The 24,158-nt window shown below is 37.4% G+C and overlaps 2 protein-coding genes across 14 annotated transcripts in view; one reads left to right on the top strand and one right to left on the bottom strand.

The window, feature by feature from the left end:
* Nucleotides 1-24,158, bottom strand: part of SLC25A12 (solute carrier family 25 member 12) — a 191,082-nt gene that overhangs the window by 112,363 nt on the left and 54,561 nt on the right. For 2 of the 10 annotated variants that reach the window (XM_070580138.1, XM_070580144.1), the window contains exons 2-3: nucleotides 6,245-6,329; nucleotides 2,919-3,020 (exon numbers count right to left, since the gene is read on the bottom strand). The exons of 6 other annotated variants lie outside the window; for them this stretch is intronic. The gene's annotated coding sequence lies outside the window, so the exon portion shown is untranslated. The remainder of the gene's footprint in view (nucleotides 1-2,918; nucleotides 3,021-6,244; nucleotides 6,330-24,158) is intronic. 2 more of the 10 variants (XM_070580140.1, XM_070580146.1) reach the window with 1 other exon arrangement.
* Nucleotides 7,512-24,158, top strand: part of HAT1 (histone acetyltransferase 1) — a 57,762-nt gene continuing 41,115 nt past the window's right edge. Inside the window, exons 1-2 of one of the 4 annotated variants that reach the window (XM_008523562.2) lie at nucleotides 7,512-7,620; nucleotides 10,322-10,426. In XM_008523562.2, coding sequence (XP_008521784.1) covers nucleotides 7,614-7,620; nucleotides 10,322-10,426 — 112 coding nt within the window. In that variant the 5' untranslated portion in view covers nucleotides 7,512-7,613. Of the gene's footprint in view, nucleotides 7,903-10,321; nucleotides 10,427-24,158 lie in introns of all 4 variants that reach the window. The other 3 variants (XM_008523565.2, XM_008523564.2, XM_070580167.1) reach the window with 3 other exon arrangements.

Raw genomic sequence — 24,158 nt, forward strand, 5'->3', positions numbered from 1 at the left:
GCAAAACCTAAGAAAATTAAATCCTATTGATACTATTTGAGTGAATTGGACATTTGTTGTCTCCCTGCTGCAGCCCTTCTGCATTTTACCCAAAAGAACAATGTGAGGTTCAAAATCTGAGAATAAAAGAACTTGAAAGTCCACTTGAAAAGGGAAAAATAGCGAAAATCTTTACCAAATGAAGGAAATATGTGATTTAGCTCAGCAGGGCTTCCACGTATCCAAGGACAATGTAAACGTGCAGCCCAATTTTTGGAGAAAGAAAATTTCTTCCTGGTCTTTCTTGTGATTCTAGCTTAACAAAACTTACATAAAACAAAGTGTTATAATTATTTGTTATTTTAAAATATTTTAGCAATCCTTGAGGTCATTCTTACAACTTTTTTTAAATGGGAGTTTTCATTTCTCCAAGTATTTGTTCTCAAATGAGAATATTACATTTTTTTTGTTTTTAGATTTTATTTTTTTCCTTTTTCTCCCCAAAGCCCCCCGGTACATAGTTGTATATTTTACTTGTGAGTTCTTCTAGATGTGGCACGTGGGATGCTGCCTCAGCATGGTTTGAGGAGCAGCGCCATGTCTTCCTGGTCTTTCTTGTGATTCTAGCTTAACAAAACTTACATAAAACATGCCATGTCTGCGCCCAGGACTCGAACTGATGAAACACTGGGCCGCCTGCAGCGGAGTGCGCGAACTTAACCACTAGGCCATGGGGCCGGCCCCCTACATATTTTTTTAAAGTTAACATTCAGATTTTTAGTTAAGATTTTATAAAATGAGAGAATATAACTTGAACATCAAATGAGAATATAACCTCATTTTATAAAATTTATAAAACCCAGTATTGCAGATAATTCTGTTTATATAGCAATTGTCCTTAAGGGTCAGGCAGAAAGAGGGGAGATAAACAAACCTGAGAGTGGCCTAAGAAGAGAGGATATGGGTAAGCTTAAATACTAATGTATTCAATACAACAGTTAACCTGAATAAAAATCTTTCGTAAATGTTAGTTAAAAGAATTTGTTCTCCCTTCAAGTCAGAACTCAGAGATGAAGATAACATAGTTCCAGCCCTGGAGGAGTTATCAATAAGAGGTAAATAAGCTTAAGAGTGGAGAAGGGGATGATTCATAATTATCCCCTAGGAGGACAGATGAGAAATTGAGGCAATCCTTCTGTGATAAGCAGGCCTGCCTTGGTGAGTGAACACAGCAGGGCCCTGATACAGCCGGCTTCAATGAAGCCAATGGGAGAAAAGTGAGAGAAGAGTATAAAAGCCTCACCTGGGGTGAAATATGGGGCTGCTGCACGGAACAGCACGGGCTCCTTCCTGTTTGTTGTGGGAAGCCCAGAGAGAAAAAGGAAGAAGGATGTCACATCCACTGTACCACTTACCCAATACCTCTCTTCGATCCTGTAAGTGTAGTATGCCAAATAGGACCTGGGTTTGGGGAGATGGAGCTTATATTTAGTGTCTGAATGTTTGGGTGCTTAACTAATTGAAGGATAGAGAAGGAGGTAAAGAGGAGGAGGGTAAGCTCTTGATGAGGAATAGCTAGGCTTTCTCAGAGCTCTGTAAGAAAGCTAGAACTTAATCTGAGTTAAAATTCTCTGGGGAAAGCCAGGGCTACTGATGATCTGGGCTTGTCTACAAGAATAGCCCTGTGTCCCAGATAATCTTGTCTTTGGAGCTATTGTACCAGGGATAAATTTACTCTGGCAAAAGATCGTCTCCTGCTAATTATGATTACTCACTCACCCTAGGCCAAAGCTTCTGCCTGGTGATGTACAAAGAACAACTTAATAAGAGGGAAAGGCCTGTGTTACACATATGTTGGCAGTAATGGGTTAAACATGGATGAGGTGGTTTTTAGTCTCTTTAATTCTAATCACAGGCTCAAGGATGTTTTAAGGCAAAGAAATGTAGCAGTTTCCAATCCAAGACCAAGTAAGTGATTGAACAAAAGTGGAAGCTTGGTTGTTTTGCGGGGGAAATTGTGTTCTTGATGGTATCACTGCAAAGTCTTTTAACAAATGTTTAATGGGTGTCAACCATGTGCAAGACACAGTGACTTTCTCTCCAAAGTAAAGTATTTCATGAAGGAAATTAGCCTTTTCTACAGCAGGAAAGGAAAGAAAAAAGTGGAAAAACATAGGACCAAATTGAGAGACCTGGGCCACAATATCAGCTCTATCAGTTGCTTGCTGAGAAACCTCAAGCTAGAGTGTGGGATTGGGGCCAGCCCGGTTGCATAGTGGTTAGGTTTGCACACTCCACTTTGGAGGCCCCAGGGTTTGCAGGTTAGGATCCCAGGTGCGGACCTATGTACCACTCATGAAGCCAGCTGTGGTGGCATCCCACATACAAAATAGAGGAAGATTGGCACAGATGTTAGCTCAGCAACAATCTTCCTCAAGCAAAAGGAGGAAGATTGGCAACAGACGTTGGCTCAGGGCCAATCTTTCTCACCCAAAAAGAAGAGTGTGGGATTAAGTCAGGGATCTTCAGGGGTGCACAAGTGATTGACTGACTGAAAATATTAAGAATGAGTATTCGTATTCTTTTTTGCCTAAAAAATAAGTTAACAATAGTAATATTTAATATAGGGATTAACAGTAGTAAAAATATGTTAGATATATATTTACAAGGAAATGGGAACAAAAGTTTTTATGCATACGTATACCAAACAAAAAGCATGACAATGACTAGATTACCTGATTTCTAAAATCACTTTGCTCTAAAATTCCTGATTTTATATTAAAGTACCTTAGTTCCTCTTAAACTATATTAAAAAATAACACCATATCTATAGTAACAAACTTTCCCATGAACAACAAAATTTAAATTTACAAAGATATGAAAAAGTAAAGCTTTCATTCTTTAGATGCATCCTAACCCTAATGACACATCCTTCTTACCTGATGAAGCAGGCTCTCTTTGTATTATATGGTACCAGTTGGCATGACCCTTTCTTCCTCTTAGCCCATTCAAGAGACTGGCAAAGGGATTCTCTGAGAGCCCTGTGTTGATGAGATTAATGACAAACTTAAAGTGTGGATTCCCTCTAGCAAAATTTTCAGAAAGAATTTTTTTAATTTTCACAGTGACTAGTTGGTTTAGCTTGTGGACAACTGTATATATTCCCTCAAAATTCTGATTTGTAAAAAAATTTAGAAGAAACACTACAGGCTGGCCCCCTGGCTGAGTGGTTAAGTTCGTGCACTCCACTTCAGCGGCCCAGAGTTTCACTGGTTCGGATCCTGGGCGCTGACGTGGCACCACTCATCAGGCCACGCTGAGGCGGCATCCCACATGCCACAACTAGAAGAACCCACAACTAGAAATACGCAACTATGTACCAGGGGCCTTTGGGGAGAAAAAGGAAAAAATAAAATCTTTAAAAAAAAAAAAAAAAAGAGAAACACTACCACAAAGCTAAATTTTATTTTTATAATTCTTTTAAGGAACAAGTTTATCAACTAAACACTTAACTAACAGCACTGTATAGCTGGTATAATAGCTTCTCTCTTTGTGTGTCCAGATCATAGGAAGTTAAGAGTCTTGCTGTGCATAGTGATATGACAGGGTAAATAGGTTACAAAGGAGTTGGCTGAAAACCAATCCATTAAAATGGCAGTGTTCACAACAATGGGAATATACTTAACACTACTAAACTGTAGCTTAAAAATGACTCGGATGGTCAATTTTATGTTTTTTACCACAATCAAAAAAGAAAAAACAGAGGCCACCCTGGGAACCTAGTGGTTAAGTTCACATGCTCTGCTTCAGCAGCCCAGGGTTTGCAGGTTTAGATCCCGGGCATGGACCTAGTGCCACTCATCAAGCCATGCTGTGGTGGCATCCCACATAAAATAGAGAAAGACTAGCACAGATGTTAGCTCAGCAACAATCTTCCTCAAGCAAAAAGAGGAAGATTGGCAACAGATGTTAGCTCAGGGCCAATCCTCCTCACCAAAAACAAACAAACAAACGAAAACCCAGAGTGACTGAAACAATATATTCAGTTTAAAATGACTATGTCTAGTCATAATTTTAACCACTTTTTAGTCTCATTTCTTTACTATCTAACTAGCTTTGATAAAGCTTTCTTCACCCTCCCCCTACCCTAAAGCTCTTCCACATTAAGAAACAACACAAAACAAGAACAGAAAAATTTAAAACAGAAGAGTAATGGTCATTTTTTATTGCCTAAAACTGAAAAAAGAATTAATATTTAAATAACATTTTAACTATGGAATGTGAAATATCATAGGCATTATTGTATTTCTCACCCTAAATAGACATACATAATTAATGCCATTCTTACAAATTATAGTTTCAAAAAGTAAAGCAGTCATCACAGGATGGTAATTTTGGAAACAAGTATAAGCAATTATAGTGCTCTTCCCTCATTTTGGCAAATCTTTGCTTGTAAATAATGACAGAATGCAAAACTACAAATACTAATTTTCAACTGTTCAACAGTTGTTCCTCATTTCAATTAAGCTGCTCCTCTTTGATTCTGTGTATCACAATTTATAGAATTTAAAGAAGAGGGTAAGCGTTAGCAACCATGTCTAAGAAGTTCCAAAAAGATTGATAAGTTTCTAATTATTAAAGAAACCAATACATTCTCATTAGGAGAAGCAAACAGTATTTTTTTTTAAATTACTCATTAATCTCCATCTCCAATTCCCCCTCGTAGAGGCAGCCACGGTTAAACCTGTTAAGTATGCTTTCAGATGTTTTCTGTGCTTATCAAATCACACTTTTTTATACAAATAAAATAACACTATAATGTGTAATTTAATTTTTAACCTATTAGAGATATTTTCCTAAGTCAGTATATTAGCCAGCCCCTTTTGGTATATGTTTAGGCTATCTCCAATTTGTCAACAAAATTAATGCTGCATTGAACATCTTTGTTCATATATCTTTGTGTTCCTGTGCAAAGAGTTTTGTAGGACAAATGCTTATAAGTGGAACTGCTACCTCAAAAGACATACAAATTGAAAATTTTATTAAATTTTTAAAAATTTCTAAATTGCATCTTAAAAAGTACTAGTTTACACAGCTATGGGTAGTATATGAGAGTTTAAAAACGTATGTGCTGTTAGTAATATGTGTCTTTAAGTTATTCCTCTCACAGTAATTTTCAATACAAGCTGGTCCTCTATTTTCTTTCTTTTATCCCATGTAAAGGTCATCTAGCTGGGTAGGAGATTCTGGATAATTGTTCTGGGAAGTGATACTCATACCCCACCCCACCCCACCATTAGCACTGTGAGCTAAACAAATAGGTTTACAAGCTACTGTTACCTGTCTGTAGAGAGCTACATATTTTGAAATAAAGACACATAAAGTACCTGCATTTTTCTTTTAGCTCTCAGATTTCCTACATCCCTTTCTGATGAGCATCTTTTTAATACCATGTTTAAAAAACAAATCCCTTCAGAAGGTTTCAAGGTGACAAAATTTACCAGTCCATATGCACTTGAACCTGTACCACACATATGGTTGCTAGTTCATTCCTAATAGTGTAATATGGCCTTTTTCTCTGGAGAAAAATGCCTTTTCCAGACCTCCTATTCTAGAATAAATGTTATCATACTAATACCACCTCACATTAACACAGAATTTTAGAGTTTACAAACCTCTTTCATAAATACTGTTCCATTTGATTTTCACAACAACCCAGTGTAGTGACTGGGAAAGTATTATTGTCTCTAGTTAATGTGTGAAACAAGGTCATACAGTCATGAAGTAGTAGAATTAAGACTAGTAGGGCATTGAACTTGCCATATCTTTATGCTGCCTCTTCCATCTATATCAGGACAGCATATTCCTTTTGTAGAAACTTTATTCCATGGTGGTAACATTCACTTCCTAAAGCTCCTTTAGAACAAGGTAAAATATAAATTAAAAAAGAGGTAAAAACTACAAGAAAAGGAAATACTGTTTCCTTTTTGGTAATTTTACTACTACCTTTCTAAAAGAAGTCATTCTTTTGTCTTTTAGTTAAACATGTATTCTGTGACATTTTAACATATGTGAACAGTTCTAAGATAAGGACAATTTAAAACTGTAACCTCAATTCTGCAAGCAGATCATACTAAATGCTACTTACGATACACAGATTTCATCATACTTCCTATTCACACGCATCTTATTTCTTACTCATATTTATCATATAGGCTTCATCATATTTCTTTCCTACAATTAACTATAAAGTTCCAGGACTAACCTGTTTCAGATTTGCTGCAGTTAAGACAAATTCCTCTTGATTTCTTACCATAAGGATCATAATTGCTGGTCAGTTATTGCTTCATCTACAGATAAAGTTTTGAAAAGAAATTATGAGTCTTGCCATTTTGAAGAAGTGATTTATATAAGAAAGATTGTTTTCCCTTTTTGATCCATAACGTCATTAGTAGCATTGACTTCAGTTTTCTTAACATTGTGATCATAATGTCTTGCATTTCACTAAGGCTTAAAGAAAAAGATCAGAGTGTTCTCAGCACCTTTTCTGATCTTTATTTTTGAGAGGGCCATCTCTGTGTAATCCAGCATATACTGGGCTGAGTGTCTGGAGAACTGCATTCTTACACACGCTGTTTACAGAGTACGAACTTGGGCAATTTCTTTTTTCTGGGCTTTAGTTTCCTCATCTCTAATATGAGGGGTATATTAGTTCTAGACTATTATCCCAAGGGTCCATTTTAGTTTTAACATCGTCATTGTAAAACCTGTTAACCAACATTTGTCGAGACGAGGCATTCTAGCATACAGACAACATTGTGGGAATATTTGTGGATACCTAAATAATGGCTTATACTCTGGGGCAAAGTTTCAACAGTTACTAAATACTAACAAGGACTATGGCTTAAATTAGGTAACATCCTGTGATGTGGTTCAGGCCACAAGGACTTGAGACATGCAGGACGAGATCAGGCCACTTGAGGTATTATTAGGCAACAATTTTGGTGCACTAATTGGTGGCCTGACCACCTTAAGAGTGAAAGCCGAGTACCTAAATATCACACTGTAGTCTACTAAAAAACATGAGAGAAAAGTAAGACGATGTTAAACAAGTATTTACGGCAAAAATAGAAACAAACTAAGCGAAAATTTCTCCCGCAACTGCAACTCAATGCCTGCATCTTCCCCTCCGTAAAGCCAGGGCTCAGGCGTTTGGATCCACCGTCCAGGCCACGGGGAAAGGTTTTCTACTAGTCTCCAAAACATCGCGAGCAGGGAAAAGAAAACAGCCACAAGGTCGCTACATTATTCAAATCAATCCCAAAGAAACTCTCCTCGGGCCAGCGAGAGTCTTAATATAACAAGTCCCTTCTGCGGCCTCCCCCTCCAGCTCAGGCCTGCTGAGCAGCTGACGGCAGTGCCACGGCCAGACCACGCTCTGAGCCTTCCCAGCGGTCTTAGCCCCGCCTCCTGAGGAGCTTCCGCCACCCCGCGCCTCAAACCTCCTCCTCTCATTGGCCAGCGACATGCCAGCTGTGGGCGGGGGAAATGCGTCAGACAGCGCGCTCACTTCCGGCCAGGGAGCGCGCGGGTTGATTCGTCCTTCCTTGGCCGCGGGTGCTCGCAGCTCGGAAATGGCGGGTAAGTTCCCGGGAAAAGTTTACCAAGGGGAGGGGGCGGGCAGGTTTGGGAAAGAACGCCGGGACGGTGGTGACAGTGCCCGCTCGGAACTTTCGGGCCCTAGCCTGGGTTCCGGAAGGCTTGCGTCAGCCTGGAAGCGCGGAACTCTCGGCCCTACTCCTTGTCGGTCGAGGTTCGTGTCCCCGCCCCCTAGTGCTCGGGGTTCTGCGCCTTCTGCGAAGAGCTCGGTCCCTGCGGAGGACCGAAGAGGCCGGGGAGGGCGTCGCGATCGGGGCTTGTAAGGTGCAGATGCCTCGAGGCCTGCTTCTCTTCTCGTTCCTTTTCCCGTTGCTGCCTCAGCCGCTCTAGTCTAGTTCTTTTCCCGCCAGCTGATTTTAACGCTCAGATCCTCCTCCTCCTCCTCTTCTACGGCTCCCTCCACCTTCCTCTACAGTCAACTTCTGAGCTGGCGCACTGCTGCCTTGCCCTGCGCTAGGGCTCTCACTTGAATCTGGACTGACTTCGTAATCGTCTCCTTAGTGTCTCACTCTTTAGTGTTCCTAGGATCTCTTCAGAAAGATGTTGTTCTCACATTATTCCTTCATCTAAACTTCTCTTTTAGTGTATGTCTACTCTCATATAATTCTCTTGTGTTCATTCCATTCTGCTCTCTTGTTTATTGAGTCTCTTCAGTTTACAACATTTCAGATCTATTAATTGCTATTATTTTGTACGTCTGTTAAGACTGTTTTGGTGTGAGTATATGCTTTTTTCCAGTTACGTATCTTTTGAAGTGATGGACAGTTTCTATTTTTTCTCTTTTCCAGTGCCTTCGTAGTAATCTCACTACACTTTTATGGATGTGCTGGATAGACAGGCTATAGCATGAGCTCTATAGATGTTTAAGGAAGGGCTCTTCTCCCAGATAGAGACTGTAGGATCATGGGGCACGCTGGTACTATAAAAGGGGGGAGGAACATATCATGTATTGTATAGAGTGTACATATTATAAGAATTACACCTAAATTCGAATTTCAGCTTCACCACTTCATAGTTGGGTGCCCTTAAGCAACTGGTAAACCTCTTTCTAAGCCTGAGCTTTTAAATATGAAATGGGACTGATATAGTATTTGCTTGTCTTATAGAATTGTGGAGATTAAGCTGATGTATGATTTCACAAGTTAAACTTTCTTGCTTAGGTTATACATAAATTCCTTGAGGTGGGTTCTCTTAGCTCAGTTTTATAGATTAGGGTTAGAGAAGTCAAATAATGTGCTCTAGTTCACAGCTCTAATAAGTAAATGGTGAAGCCTGGATTTGAATCCAAGAATTCTGACTCCAAACCATTAATGTATACTGTCTCAAGTGTTTCCCATTTTCCTTGTGTCTTTAAATTACTTAAGTTTATGGCATGTCATTGTACCTCTTCTTTTGTTTCTGCTCATGACTTTTTTCCCCTGTTTTTTTTTTTTTTTACTAATTTTTATGTTCATTTTGTCAGGAGATTTATCATTATCTTTGCTTGAAAGTTTCTTTCTTATTTTTTTTAAAGATTTTATTTTTCCTTTTTCTCCCCAAAGCCCCCCAGTACATAATTGTGTATTTTAGTTGTGGGTCCTCCTAGTTGTGGCATGTGGGACGCCACCTCAGCATGGCTTGATGAGCAGTGCCATGTCAGCACACAGGATCCTAACCGGCTAAACCCTGGGCCACTGAAGCGGAGTGTGTGAACTTAACCACTCGGCCAGGGGCCAGCCCCAAAAGTTTCTCTTGATGGGTAGCCAGGTTGTAGTAAAACCGTTTGGTTATTCCAGTAGCCCATAGTTTTGACTTTGTGCCCATATGGTCAAAACAATTTTTTTAATACAGTGAAATTTTCTTCCCTAATCTTGTCCCCATTCCTTCTCTCTTATCCTAGAGGTAACCATGGTTACCAGTTTCTTGTGCATTCTTGAGATGACCTATGCATTATCAGTTGATGGTGGGGGTTTTTTGTTTTGTTTGCTGAGGAAGATTAGACCTGAGCTAACATGTCTAGCCAATCTTCCTCTTTTTTTGCTTGAGGAAGATTAGCCCTGAGCTAAAACCTGTGCCATTCTTCCTCCACTTTATATGTGGGTCCCTGCCACAGCATGGCTGATGAGTGGTGTAAGTCTGTGCCCAGGATCCAAACTATGAACCTAGGCTGCTGAAGTGGAGTGTGCTGAACCTAACCACTACACCATGGGGCCAGCCTCAGTTGATAGTTTTTTTAGTGGTTGATCTGGAAGTACTCTGGGTAGAATTTTTCCAGTGTTAGAAATGAAATGCTATTGTAATTATCAAAGGATATTCTCACTTTGTTTCTTAGTAGAGCAGTGGCATCCTTTTTATATTTCTTGTTAAAAAGCTAGTTAGGTATAAATCCTAGCAGGTAATTCATATTAGTATTTGATATTTAGAAATGTCAGTAGTCTGTCATCTTAATTTTCAGGTTTGCTCATTTATGTAAAGCATGCCTTGTTCATAAGCCTCTATCTCAAAAGTGATGTTTTCCCTATTTTATAATGAGGCAGTCATACAGTGCATTTATTTGGGCATATATGGAGAATGACCGGTACTTTCATGATCTATTAGCGTGTTTTAAATCTTACCTTTATTCCACTTCTAATAAGACCCCTATTTGTAGGTTTGACTATTTAAATCACTTCCAACCAGACCTTTTAAAAACCTTTTCTCTTAGGATTTGGTGCTATGGAGAAATTTCTAGTTGAATACAAGAGTGCAGTGGAGAAGAAACTGGCAGAGTACAAATGTAACACCAACACAGCAATTGAACTAAAATTAGGTATGTATGCATTTCTAATTGGTGTTATATATGTACTGTGTGTGTGTGTGTAATCTTTCTTTGTAAATTTTAAGTAGAATTTTACGTAAAAGCAGTTGTTTATGTAAATGTATAGATATCTGCATTTGCTGAACATTCAGATTTTACTTCAGTCTTGATTCACGTCATGGAGTGGGTAGATGTCTGAGAGGTGGCAGAGTTTACATATAGTAAGTACAGTGTGGCAAAAGTGACAAGTATAAGTGGTTTAGCCTGTTAAAAATATTTACCTTTACTTTTTTGCTTATAAAAATAATAGACAGTAAGTGTTGGTGAGGTGGTGGAAAAACACTCTTGTGTTGCTGATGGGAATGTAAAATGATTCAGCTACTTTGGAAAGCAGTTTGGCAGGTTCTTAAAGAGTTATACGTAAATTTATCATATGACCCAGCAATTCTACTCCTAGGCTTCTACCCAAGAGAAATGAAAGCATATGTCCATGCAAAAACTTGTCCACGAATGTTCATAGCAGCATTATTCACAATAGCCAAAAAATGGAAACAACCTAGATATCCATCAGCTGGTAAATGGATAAACAAAGTAAGGTATACCTATATGATGGAATACTATTTGAGGATAAGAAGGAATGAAGATCTGCCACATGCTACAACATGGATAAACCTCAAAAACATACTTGTTAAGGAAACCGACCAAAAACCCACACACACTGTGTGATTCCATTTGTATGAAATGTTTGGAAAAGGCACATCCATAGAGAGAAAGTAGCTTAGTGGTTTCCTGGGGAGAGAGAATGACTGCAAATAGGCATGAAATTTCTTTTGAGAGTGATAGCGGTGTTTTAAAATTAGATTGTGGAATTGGTCACACAGTTCTAAATTTACTAAAAATCATTGAACTCTACGCTTGTGAGTTTTATGGTATGTAAGTTAAACCTCAATAAAGCTGCTTAGGAAGTATATGCTCATGAAAAAAAAAACCAGTATATGCTCCTGAATCCATCACTTCCCATGCCTCTGGTTCCTCATCTTTAAAATGAAGTTAATAGTACTTACTTTATAGTGGTTGTGAAGATTAAATGTAAGGTTAAATACAAGTAAAATGCTTAAACAACTTGACTTGTAGAAATTCTCAATAAATGTTAGCTGTTATTATTTAAAACAATACAAAGAAAGTGACAAAGAAAGTAGTGGTTCTCTAACCCTCACTACAGAGATAATACTGATCTAGATTTTTTTGCTGGTACATACTTTATTTTTCTAAAACCAAGATCCTGTCGTAAAGCTTCTTAACAACGTGTTGGATATCATTCCCTGCATATAGATCTACCTCATTCTTTTAAGTTATATAATACAGTATGACTGTACCATAACTTATTTAAGTGTTCCCTGTCGGGGGATTTTTAGGTTGCTTCTCCTCTTTTGCTATTAAAAATCATTCTCCAATGAATAGCCTGTCTATATCTTTATCCACTTGTGTAAGTGTTCGATAGAACGTGTGGCTAGAAATTGAGATGCTGGATTGGAGTTTCTTAACTTCAGCACCATTGACATTTTGGGTTAGATAATTCTTTGGGTTTGATAATTCTTTGTTATTCTGTGCATTGTAGGATATTTAGCAGCATCCCTGGTCTCTACTCACTAGATGCCAGTAACATTCCCCTCCACTTGCGACAATCAAAAAAATGTCTTCTGACATTGTCAAATACCCTCTGAGGGTGGTGAGTAAAGTTGCCCCTGTCTGAGAACCACTATGGATATGAACCTATTCTGCTTCAGCAGCTGTTGCCAAATTACCTTCCAAAAAATCCATCTACTTGCTCCAGAATTTTTTCAGATTGTCTTTTTACCTATATCCTGGTCACTGTTGCATATTGTCATTAAAAAACAAGAACAAACAAAAATCCTGCCTCTCTGATGGGTAAAAAATGATTTTTTATTTTAGTACACATTTTGTTAATAGTGAGATTCAGCAACTTTTCTTTTATCCTTTTTTTAATTAAATTAAATTAATTAATTTATTTATTTTGAGGAAGATTAGCCCTGAGCTAACTACTGCCAGTCCTCCTCTTTTTTGCTCAGGAAGCCTGGCCCTGAGCTAACATCTGTGCTCATCTTCCTCTACTTTATATGTGGGGCGCCTGCCACAGCATGGCTTGCCAAGTGGTGCCATGTCCGCACCCGGGATCTGAACCTGTGAACCCCAGGCCACCAAGAAGCGGAATGTGTGCACTTAACCACTGTGCCATCGGGCCGGCCCCTTTTATCCTGTTGATCATTTTTGTCTTATATGAATTGACTGTTTTCCTTGCAACAGACTTTTTTAGTAGTAAAAAAACACATAACGTTGGGGCCAGCCTGGTGGTGTAGTGGTTAAGTTCGTGTGCTCTGTTTTGGTGGCCCAGGGTTCACAGGTTCGGATTCTGGGCACAGAACTACACATAACTTACCAAGCCATGGTGTGGCAGGTGTCCAACATGTAAAATAGAGGAAGATGGGCACAGATATTAGCTCAGGGCCAATCTTCCTCAGCAAAAAATAGGAAGATTGTCAATGGATGCTGGCTCAGGGCTAATCTTCCTCACCAGGGCTAATCTTCCTCATTAAAAAAAAAAAAAGTAGTAGCAAAGTTTACCATCTTTACCATTTTTAAGTGTACAGTTCAGTAGTGTTGAGTATATTCACATAGTTGTGCAATAGATCTCCAGAACTTTTTCATCTTGTATAATTGAAACTCTATACCCATTAAACAACTCCGTATTTCCTCTCCACCCAGCCCCTGGCAACCACCATTTTACTTCCTGTTTCTAGAATTTGACTATGGTAGATACCTCATATAAGTGGAATCATACAGTATTTGTCTTTGTCACTGCTGTATTTCATTTAGCTTAATGTCCTCAAAATTCATCCATGTTGTAACACGTGACAGAATTTCCTTCCTTTATGGCTGAATAATTTTCCATTGTATGTATATACCGCATTTGGTTTATCCATTCATCCGTTGATGGACATTTGCTTTCACCTCTTAACTATTGTGAATAAGGCTGCTGTGACTGGGTGTGCACACATCTCTTGAGATCCCGCTTGGAATTCTTTTGCATATATATGCAGAAGTAGGATTGCTGGATCATATGATAATTCTGTTTTTAATTTTTTGAGGAATCTCCATACCGGTTTCCATAGGGGCTGCTCCATTTTACATTCCTACCAACGGTACACACAGGTTCCAATTTCTCCATAGCCTTGCAACACTTACTTCTTTTTTCCCTGTGTTTTTGACCATTTTTTGATTTGATAATTAAAATTGATTTTTAATTGGAAGAGAGGTTATATCCTTTATATTCTAAGAGAACTAGCCCTTTTTTGGTCATGTGTTACAAGTACTTTTTCCTGATTTTGACTTTGGTGAGTTTGTTATTTAGAAGTTAAAACTTATCTAGAAAAATTTCTTTTTCTTTTATGAGTTTTCATCCTGTCTTACAAAAAGGCTCTCCTCACTCTAAGATTATAAAGAAATGTATTCATTGTTTCTTTTAATAATTTTTTTGATTTCTTTTCTTTTGTAAATTGAAAGCTTTGAATATTTTTTTTTCTTCTTCTTCTTCTCCCCAAAGACCCCCAGTACATGGTTGTGTATTCTAATTGTAGGTCCTTCTATGTGGGACGCTGCCTCAGCATGGCTTGATGAGCGGTGCCAGGTGCGCGCCCAGGATCCAAACTGGCGAACCCCTAGGCTGGCAAAGCGGAGCACGTGAACCTAATCACTCAGCCACAGGGCTGAGCCCAAAACCTTTGAGTCTTTATCTTGATATAAGGCATAAGATAGGAATCCAGCTTACTGCTTTTTTCAGATGAGTTAACCAATTATCCACCTGCCAATTTGTTGTTTTATTAATGGTTTAAAATTTCTCTTTTATCATAGTAAAGTATCATATATTCTTGGATTTATTTGGGGCCCCTTTTTTGTCCTTGAGCCATTAGTGTACTGTTACAATAAATGTTGTAATTAATATATGGTGTGACTAGGTCCCACTCATTACTCTCTAAGAGTTTTCCTAAGTTTTCTCTAATGTTTATTCTTTTAGATGAACATTTTATCAAGTTCCAAAAAGACTTTGTTGATCATTTTTTTAACTGAGATCCTATTAAATTTTAAGTTTAATTTTAGGGAAAATCAACATCCTTACATTATTGAGTCTTCCTTTCTAAAAGCAAGAATATCTTTTTATGGCCCAGCCCTGTGGCTGAGTGGTTAGGTTTGCGTGCTGCGCTTCGGTGGCCCAGGGTTTCACTGGTTTGAGTCCTGGGTGCGGACATGGGGCAGCTCGTCAGGCCATGCTGAGGCGGTGTCCCACATGCCACAACTGAGAGGACTCGCAGCTAAAAGCATACAACTATGTACCCGGGGGGCTTTGGGGAAAAAAAGGAAAAAAATAAAATCTTTAAAAAAAAAAAAAAGAAGATCTTTCTATTTATTTGGGCATTTTTTATGTCTTTAGTTTTAATTTTTATTTATAGATGATAAACATTTCTTATTGTTTATTCCTAGTATTTCGTCTGTTTTATTGCTATTATATATGGAATCTTCTCTGTTATATTTTCTACCTTTATTAATAGTGTGTAGGAAAACAATGGAAGATAACTTTTTTTCTTTAAAGTCACATTGGTTTATAACATTATGTAAATTTCAGGGGTACATCATTATATTTCAGCTTCTGTATAGACTGCATCGTGTTTACCACCAAAAGTCTAATTACCATCTGTCACCATACATATGTGCCCCTTTACTCCTTTTACCCTCCCCCATCCTCTTCCTCTCTGGTAACCACCAATCTGGCCTCTGTATCTGTGTGTGTGTGTGTGTGTGTGTGTGTGTGTGTGTGTGTGTGTTTATTTTCCACATATGAGTGAAGTCATGTGGTGTTTGTCTTTCTTTGACTTATTTCACTTAACATCATACCCTCAGGGTCCATCCATGTTGTCACAAATGGCTAGATTTCATCTCTTCTCTTATGGCTTAGTAGCATTCCATTGTGTATATATACCATGCTTTCTTTGTCCATTTATCCATTGATGGGCACTTAGGTTGCTTCCAAGTCTTGGCAATTGTGACTAATACTGCAGTGAACATACGGGTGCATCTATTGTTTTGAATTAGTGTTTTTTTAGATAATTACCCAGAAGTGGAATAGCTGGATTGTATAGTATTTCTGTTTTTAATCTTTTGAGGAATCTCCATACTGTTTTCCATAGTGGCTGCACCAATTTACATTCCCACCAGCAGCGTAAGAGTGTTCCTTTTTCTCCACATCCTCTCCAACACTTGCAATTTCTTGTCTTGTTAATAATAGCTATTCTGACAGGTGTGAGGTGATAGCTCATTGTAGTTTTGATTTGTATTTCCCTAATAATTACTGATGTTGAACATCTTTTCACATGCCTGTTGGCCTTGTGTCTATCTTTTTTGGAAAAATATCTGCTCATATCTTCTGCCCATTTTTTGATTGGGTTTTTCGTTGTTGTTGAGTTGTACGAGTTCTTTATATATTTTGGATATTAAGCCCTTATCAGATATACAATTTGCAAATATCTTCTCCTAATTGGTAAGTTGTCTTTGTTTTGTTCATGATTTCCTTCATTGTGCAGAAACTCTTTAGTTTGATGTAGTCTCATTTGTTTATTTTTTCTTTTGTTTCCTTTGCCTGAGGAGACATGATATACAAAAAGATACTGCTAAGACCGATGTCAAAGAGCGTGCTGCCTATGTTTTCTTCTAAGAGTATTATGGCTTCAAGTCTTCCATTCAAGCCTAATCCGTTTTGAGTTAATTTTTGTGTATAGTGTAAGATAATGGTCTACTTTCATTCTTTCACATCTGGCTGTCGAATTCTGCCAACACCATTTATTGAAGAGACTTTCCTTTTCCATTGTATATTCTTGGCTCCTTTGTCAAAAATTAGCTTTCATAGATGTGTGGGTTTATTTCTAGGCTCTCAGTTCTGCTCCAGTAATCTGTATGTCTCTTTTTCTGCCAGTACCATGCTGTTTTGTTTGCAATAGCTTTGTAGTATATTTTGAAATCAGGGAGTGTAATACTTCTAGCTTTGTTCTTTTTTCTCAGGATTCCTTTGGTTAGTTGAGTCTTTTGTTGATTCATATACATTTTAGGATTCTTTGTTCTATTTCCGTGAAAAATGTCATTGGGCTTCTGATTGGAATCGCATTGAATTTGTAGATTGCTTCAGGTAATATGGGCATTTTAACTAAGTTAATTCTCCCAATCCATAAACACAGAATATCTTTCCATCTCTTTATATCTTTTTCAGTTTCATTCAACAATGTCTTTTAGTTTTCAGTGTACAGTTCTTTCACCTCCTTGGTTAAATTTACTCCTAGATATTTTATTCTTTTTGTTCTGATTGTGAATGGGATTGTATGCTTGATTTCTCTTTCTGCTAGTTGCTTGTTGAAAGTAATTTTTAATATATATTTTTTCCCCACATCAAAATCCAGTGTACTTAACTCAAGTTTTACACGTACATGACAGAACTAAAACTACTGTGTCATTTAGTCGTCCTGTAGGGACGGTCATAGCAATAATTTGTGTCCCTCAGGCTAATCTTCCTTTCTCCCTCCCTTTCCTCCCTTGGCCCTTCTGTCCCATCTGCCTCCCCACCCACCTTCTCTGGACGCATGTTTATTGAAACCTACCATGTGACAGGTATTGTGTCAGGCACATCGGATAACTTGAACTCTTGACTGAATACCAGTAATTCCACTAAGCTTTATCCCAGGATTCTTTCTCTGATAGCAAGCTGTTTTTACTGTGTGTGAGCGCTGACAGGCATGCTTTTCCCACAGAGGTTCAGTGCTATGGGGGTAGGTTACTGCAGAAAGAGTGAATCTTTTTTTTTTTTTTAAAGATTGGCGCCTGAGCTAACAACTGTTGGCAGTCTTTTTTTTTTTTTTTTTTGTCTGCTTTTTCTCCCCAAGGCCCCCCAGTACATAGTTGTAGATTCTAGTTGTGAGTGCCTCTAGTTGTGCTATGTGGGACTCTGCCTCAGCATGGCCTGATGAGCAGTGCTAGGTCCATGTTCACGATCAAAACCAGCAAAACACTGGGCTGCTGAAGCAGAGCAAGTGAACTTAACTGCTTGGCCATGGGGCCGGACCCTTCCATTTACTTTTAACTCATCATTCTTTTTAGATGTTTTTTTTTTTTTTCCTGAGGAAGATTGGCCCTGAGCTAAAATCTCTTGCCCTTCTTCCTTTTTTTGCTTGAGGAAGATTTGCCCTGAGCTAACATCTGTTCCAGTCCTCCTTTATTTTTTTTGTATGTGGATTGCCACCACATCATGGCCACCAACAACTGGTATAGGTCCATGTCCAGGAACCAGACCTGGGCTGCTGAAGTGGAGAGCACTGAACTTAACCACTAGGCCACGGGGCTGGCCCCATTACATATGTTTTTATAGAGAGCATATTTGGATTTGATTGTATAATTTTTTTTTACATAGTTTATCTCCTTTACATTTATTGTTTGTTACTTTTGTCATTTTATTTTTCTTTTGCTTCCTTGCACTTTCTTATTTCTCTGTTTTCCTATGTAGCATGTGTTTTGTTTTCCCTTACCCCTCACTCTCCAGTATACTCTGTTTTAAATTCTATTAAAAAGCCATATATCCTATTTTTAAAATATAGTGTATTTTTGGTTCCACTGAGATAATCTTTATATTTTTAAATTCATTCAGCAAATAGTTATTTAGTTATACTATGTGGCAGGTACTTATCTGGGCACCAGAGATAGAGCAGTATACAAACAGTCCCTTTCTTCATGGAACTTAGATTCTGGCTATGAAAAACAGACATAAATATGTGACAAATTGTGATATCTGTTATGGAGAAAATATAGGGTGATTAGGTCCTACTGCTAAGGTGACATTTGAGTAGATACTAGAAGAAGTGAATCTGTGAGCCATGTTAATATCTCAAGGAAGAGTATTCTAGGCAGAAGAATAGCAAGTCCAGAATGTGCTGGACATGTTCAAGGAACACTAGGGAAGCCGTTGTGACTGAGAAGGATAGCTTGGGAGGAGGAAGTATCTGGAAGCCAGATGGTGAAAGTGTTTGAAGAATCAGGAAGTAATTAACCATGTCAAATGTTGCTGGTAGATCTAGTAACATAAGGACTATTGGGATTTAGTGATCTGATGATTTTTTTTTTAATTAGAGTAGTGATGGAGTCATAGGATCTCCCTCTTTATAGTAATTTAAGAGAAATTAAGAGGAGATGAATTAGAGAAATAGAATGTAGACTGTTTTTGAAGAGTTTTGCTGTGAAGTGGAGTTGAGAAATGGGATAGGTAGAGGAAGACATGGGATAAAATTAGATAACTTTATTTTTACCTTTTGAAAAGTGATGTACAATTTACATACAATGAAATGCACACTAAGTGTTTGATTCAGTGAGGTTTATGGGTTTTCACCCACAAAATAGCTGCTTTTTTTGGGTTTTAATTTTAAAACCTGGTTTTTGGGGCACTGAGGCATGTGGCAGACCTTGTGGGTTACATTTCTCTTTGTTTTGTTTTGTTTTGTTTTTGAAACAATCACCAACGTACAGAAAAGTTGAAAGTAAAAATATAAAGACCTTTTTTCCCCTGAACTATTTAAGAATAAATTGCTTACTTGATGAACCATCACCACAAATACTTAGTGTATAATTCCTATGAACAAGAACGTTATCTTACATAACCAGAATATAACCATCAAAGCTAGGAAATTAATATCGCTATATTATCACCATCTAATTCTCAGGCTCCATTCATACTTCCCCAGTTGTTCCAGAATGCTCTTGATAGTAGGGATCCAGTTTAGAATCAGAGCTTGCTTTTGGTTGCCTTGTCTCTTTTGTCTCCTTTAGGCTGGAAGAGTTGTTAGTCTCTTCTTGACTTTCATGACCTTGACACTTTTGAGGATTACAGGCCAGTTATTTTGTAGAATGTCCCTCAATATAGGTTTGGCTAATGTTTGCTCATGGTTTATCTTAGGTTATACATGTTTGGTAGGAATATCGCAGAGGTGATGCACGGATCTCATTGTACCCTATCAGTTTTTCATTCAACTTTCAATTCTTTTGGGGCCAGCGTGGTGGCGTAGTGGTCAAGTTCATGCACTCTGCTTTGGCAGCCTGGGGTTAGCCAGTTTGGATCCCAGGTGCAGACCTACACAACTCTCATCAAACTGTGCTGTGGCGGCATCCCACATACAAAGTAGAGGAAGAGTAGTATGGATGTTAGCCCAGCGACAATCTTCCTCAAGCAAAAAGAGGAAGATGGGCAAGAGATATTAGCTCAGGGCCAGTCTTCCTTACCAAAAACAAAAACAGAAACAAAACCTCCGAATTCTTTCATTTATTTATTTCCTATTTTATTTAATGGATTATAACCTGTTACTGTCATTTATTTTGGTGATCAAATTGTCCCTGACTTGGCCAGTGGGACCCCAATTGAAGCTAGTTTGTGTGTCTTTTTTACCTATCTTCCTCATTATTTGATTGCTTCATTCTTTCATTACTTCATACTTGATTACTTTCTGGAACAAGATGTTTCAGGCTTATCTGTTACCTCTGCTGCAGCTCTGAAATCAGCCATTTCTCTAAGGAGCCCTGGTGTTTTTTAGTGGAAAATGGTATTTCAAAGCCAAGATCTGCTCAGTGAACAGGTGAGCTCATTGTTGTTAGAGTGTTGCTCTAACATTAATGAGAGCAGGCCTTCTTAGTGGACAGAACTTTGCTCCTTCCTGTTCAGTCTCTGATCCCTTTAAGGTGATTACTCCTCTGAGTTCTTTCACCCAAATTAGTTTTGCCTGTTTTAGAACTTTATATAAATGTAGTTATACATATATACTCTGTGATTGGCTGAGTTAGATTCAGTGTATTTTTTAGGTACATCTTATTGTTGCCTGAAACAGTAGTTCATTCCCTTTTATTGCTGAATATTATTCCATTTTGGTACATTATTATTCACCAGTTAATAGACATCGATTGTTTTAAGTTTTTGGCTATTATAAATAATTCCAAAAAGAATGTTCTTACACAAGTCTTTTTGTGGACATAGACTTTATTTTGGATAAATTCCTAGAAGTAGATTTGCTAGGTCAGAGGGTAGTTATATGTTTAGCTTTATGAGATACTTGCCAGACTGATTTCCAAATTATTTTTATTTATTTATTTATCTACTTTGCCGAGAAGATTAGCCCTGAGCTAACATCTGTGCCAGTCTTCCTCTACTTTATATGTCGCTCGCCGCCACAGCATGGCTGATGAGCAGTGTAGGTCCATGCCTGGGACCTGGCCCACGAACCTGGGCCGCTTAAGCAGAGCACGCTGAACTTAACCATTAGTTCATTTTGGGGCTGCCCCCAAAATTACTTTTATACTTGTGCCAGCAGTGTATTGGAATTCTGGTCACTTCACACATCCTCATGAATATTTGGTGGTGTCAATTTTTAAAATTTTAGTCATTCTCATGGGTCTATAGTGGTATCTCATTGTGGTTTTAAGTTGTGATGACTAATGTGATGAAGCATTTTTTGCCATGTGCTTATTGACCATTTATATATCTCCTTTTGTGAATTGTCTGTTCACATCTTTTGCCCATTTTATAAATTGGTTTGTATCTTTTGTTATTGTATTGTAGGTGTTCTTTATATATTCTGGATGTGAGTCCTTTCTGCTGGATATATGTCTTGTACATATTTTCCTCTCTGTGGCTTGCCTATTCATATTCTAAACAATGTCTTTTTTTTTTTTTTTTTGGTGAGGAAGATTGACCCTGAGCTAACATCTATGCCAATCTTCCTCTATTTTATTGTTTTATGTGGGATGCTGCCACAACATGGCTTGATGAGCAGTGCTAGGTGTGTGCCTGGGATCCGAACCTGCAAACTCCAGGCCACTGAGGCAGAGTGTGCGAACCTAACCACTATGCCACTGGGCCAGCCCCTAAACAATGTGTTTTGATAAGCAGAAGTTTTTAGTTTTGATGAGGTCCAGTTTATTAGTTTTTCATTTGTGTTAGTGTTTCCTGGTTCCTGCCTAAAATCTTTGTCTACACCAAGAAAATCATGAAGATCTTCTCCTGTATTTTCTTCTGGAAGCCTTATAGTTTTAGCTTTTAACAATTAGATTTATGATTTATCTAAAGTTGTTTTTTGTGTATGGTATAAGAAAGAGGATCAAACTTTGTTCCACATGGTTAGTCATTTGTTCCAGTACCATTTGTATGAATGCTTTGATGCCTTTGACAAAAATAAATTTACCTTTTAAGTGTAGATCTGTATCCTGACTCTGTTCTCATTTGTTGAGTTGTCTGTCCTTCTGTCAATGTCATACTATCTTGATTAGTGTAACTTTATAATGCATCTTGAAACCAGGTAGTATGAGTCTTTTATATTTGCTCTTTTTCCAAGATTAATTATTCTTAACCTTTTCATTGCCATTTAGAATCCATTTTAGAGTTACATGCTTAATTTCCATGGAAAAAGTTCTGGGATTTTGGGATTACATTGAATCTATAAATGAATGGGGAAGAATTGTTATCTTAATATTGAGCCTTTCAGTCTATGAACATGGCACATCTCTGTGTTTATTTAGTTTTTCCAGAAGTGATTCAAGTTTTCAGTCTTGCCTGTATTTTTAAAAATTGATCTCTGAATGCATCTATATGTTTTGGGTTTTGATGCTATTGAAAATGGTATGATTTTAAAATTTCTTTTTCTAGTTGTTTGTGTGTGTGTGTGTGTATAATGGCAGTTTGTATAATTGTACCCTGTAACCTTGCCAAAGTCACTTCTTATAGCAGTTTTTTTTTAATGTAGTATCCTTAGGATTTTCTACATAAACAATCATATCACCTATTAATGAAGCCAGTTTTAGGTCTTCTTTTCTAGTCTATATGCCTTATATTTCATTTTCTTGCCTTGTTGCACTGGCTAAGACCTCTGTTTTAATGTTGAAGGGAAGTAGTGGAGCAGACGTCCTTGCTTTATTCTCAATTTAAATAGGAAAATATTGAACTTTTCACCATTAAGTATAATGTTAGCTGTAGATATTTCATATGTGCCCTTTATCAGGTTGAAGTAGTTTGTTTCCATTCCTAGTTTGGTAAGAATTTTTATCATGAATGAGTGTTGCATTCTGATCCAGTTCTTTTTCTCAATCCATTGAGATGATGATGTGATTTTTCTTTTTTAATTCTCTTACTGTGGTGAGTTATACTGATGGATTTTTAAGTATTAAATCAATCTTCCACACCAATATATTATCCTTTTTCTACCTTACTGGATTCTGCCTGGTAATATTTTGTTAAGAATTGTTACATCTTTGTTCATGAGAGAGAGTGGTTTCTTTTCTCTGTCTTAGTTTGATTTTGGTATCACGGTTTTGCTGGCCTCATAAAATGAATTGAGAATTGTATCTTCTCCATTTTCTGAAAGAACCAATCTTGCAGAAGGTTGGTATTATTCCTTCTTTAAATGTTCAATAGAATTTACCATTGAAGCTTTGTGTTCCTGGAGTTTTCTTTGTCAGAAGGCTTTTAACTACAAATCTCCTTAATAGATTTAGTACTGTTCTGCTTTTCTCTTTCTTATGTCAGTTTTGGTAATTTTTGTCTTTTAAGGAATTTGCCCATTTCATCTAACTTTCTTGGCAGAATGTTGTTCGTAATATTCCCCCATTACCCTTTTAAGGACTGTGGAATCCACAATCCCTTCTTGAGGATGTTGGTAAATTGTGAACTGGTAATTTGTGGTTTTGCTCTTTTTTTTTTTTCCTTTTCTTCTTGAGTAGTCTGCCTATCAGTTTATGATGCTTACTGATGATTTCAATGATTCCTTTTCTCCATTTGTCTATTTTTTATTTCCCACTCTTAATCTTTATAATTTCCTTTATTATTATTAGTTTAATTTGCTCTTTTAAAAAAAAACTCCCTTAAGGTAGACGTTACATAATTGATTTTAAACTTTCCTTTTCTAACATTAGCATTAAAATTAAAAAATTTGTCTCTAAATACTGATTTAGTTGCGTCCCACCAGTTCTGTTATGTTGTGTTTTTATTATTGTTCAATTGAACATATTTTCTAATTTTCCTTGTGATTTCTTCCTTGACATATAGTTATATAGAAAAGCATTGCTTAGTTTCCAAGTATTTGGGGCTTTTTTTTAGCTGTCTTATTGTTACTGATTTTTTATTTAATTTTATATTGGGGTCAGACTATTTTAGTCCTTTTAAATTTATTGAGACTTGTTTTATAGCCCAGTATATATCGTTTGTTTTGGTGAATGTCCCAGGTACACTGGAAAATCATTTATATCCTGCAGTTATATATAGAGTTCTATAAATGTCAATTGGCTTAAGAGTGTTGTTCAAGTCTTCTATATTTTTGCTGATTTCTATCTACTTATTCTATCAATTAGAACAATTCAGAGACGACTGTTGAAATCTCCAACTATAAGTGTGGATGTCTATTTCTTCAGTTGTCATTTTTGCTTCATGTATTTTGAAGCTTTGATATTAAGTGCATAAAGATTTAGACTTATCTTTTCTTGAGGAATTGACTCTTTAATCATAAAATGTTTCCTCTCTATCTCTGGTAAAAGGATCTCTTTATCTCTGTCTCCTCTTTAATTCTTCATCTTGCTCATATTGAAGTCTACTTTGTCAGCTATGAAT

Source organism: Equus przewalskii, chromosome 17, assembly GCF_037783145.1.
Source record: "Equus przewalskii isolate Varuska chromosome 17, EquPr2, whole genome shotgun sequence".
NCBI classification, from domain to species: Eukaryota; Metazoa; Chordata; class Mammalia; order Perissodactyla; family Equidae; genus Equus; species Equus przewalskii.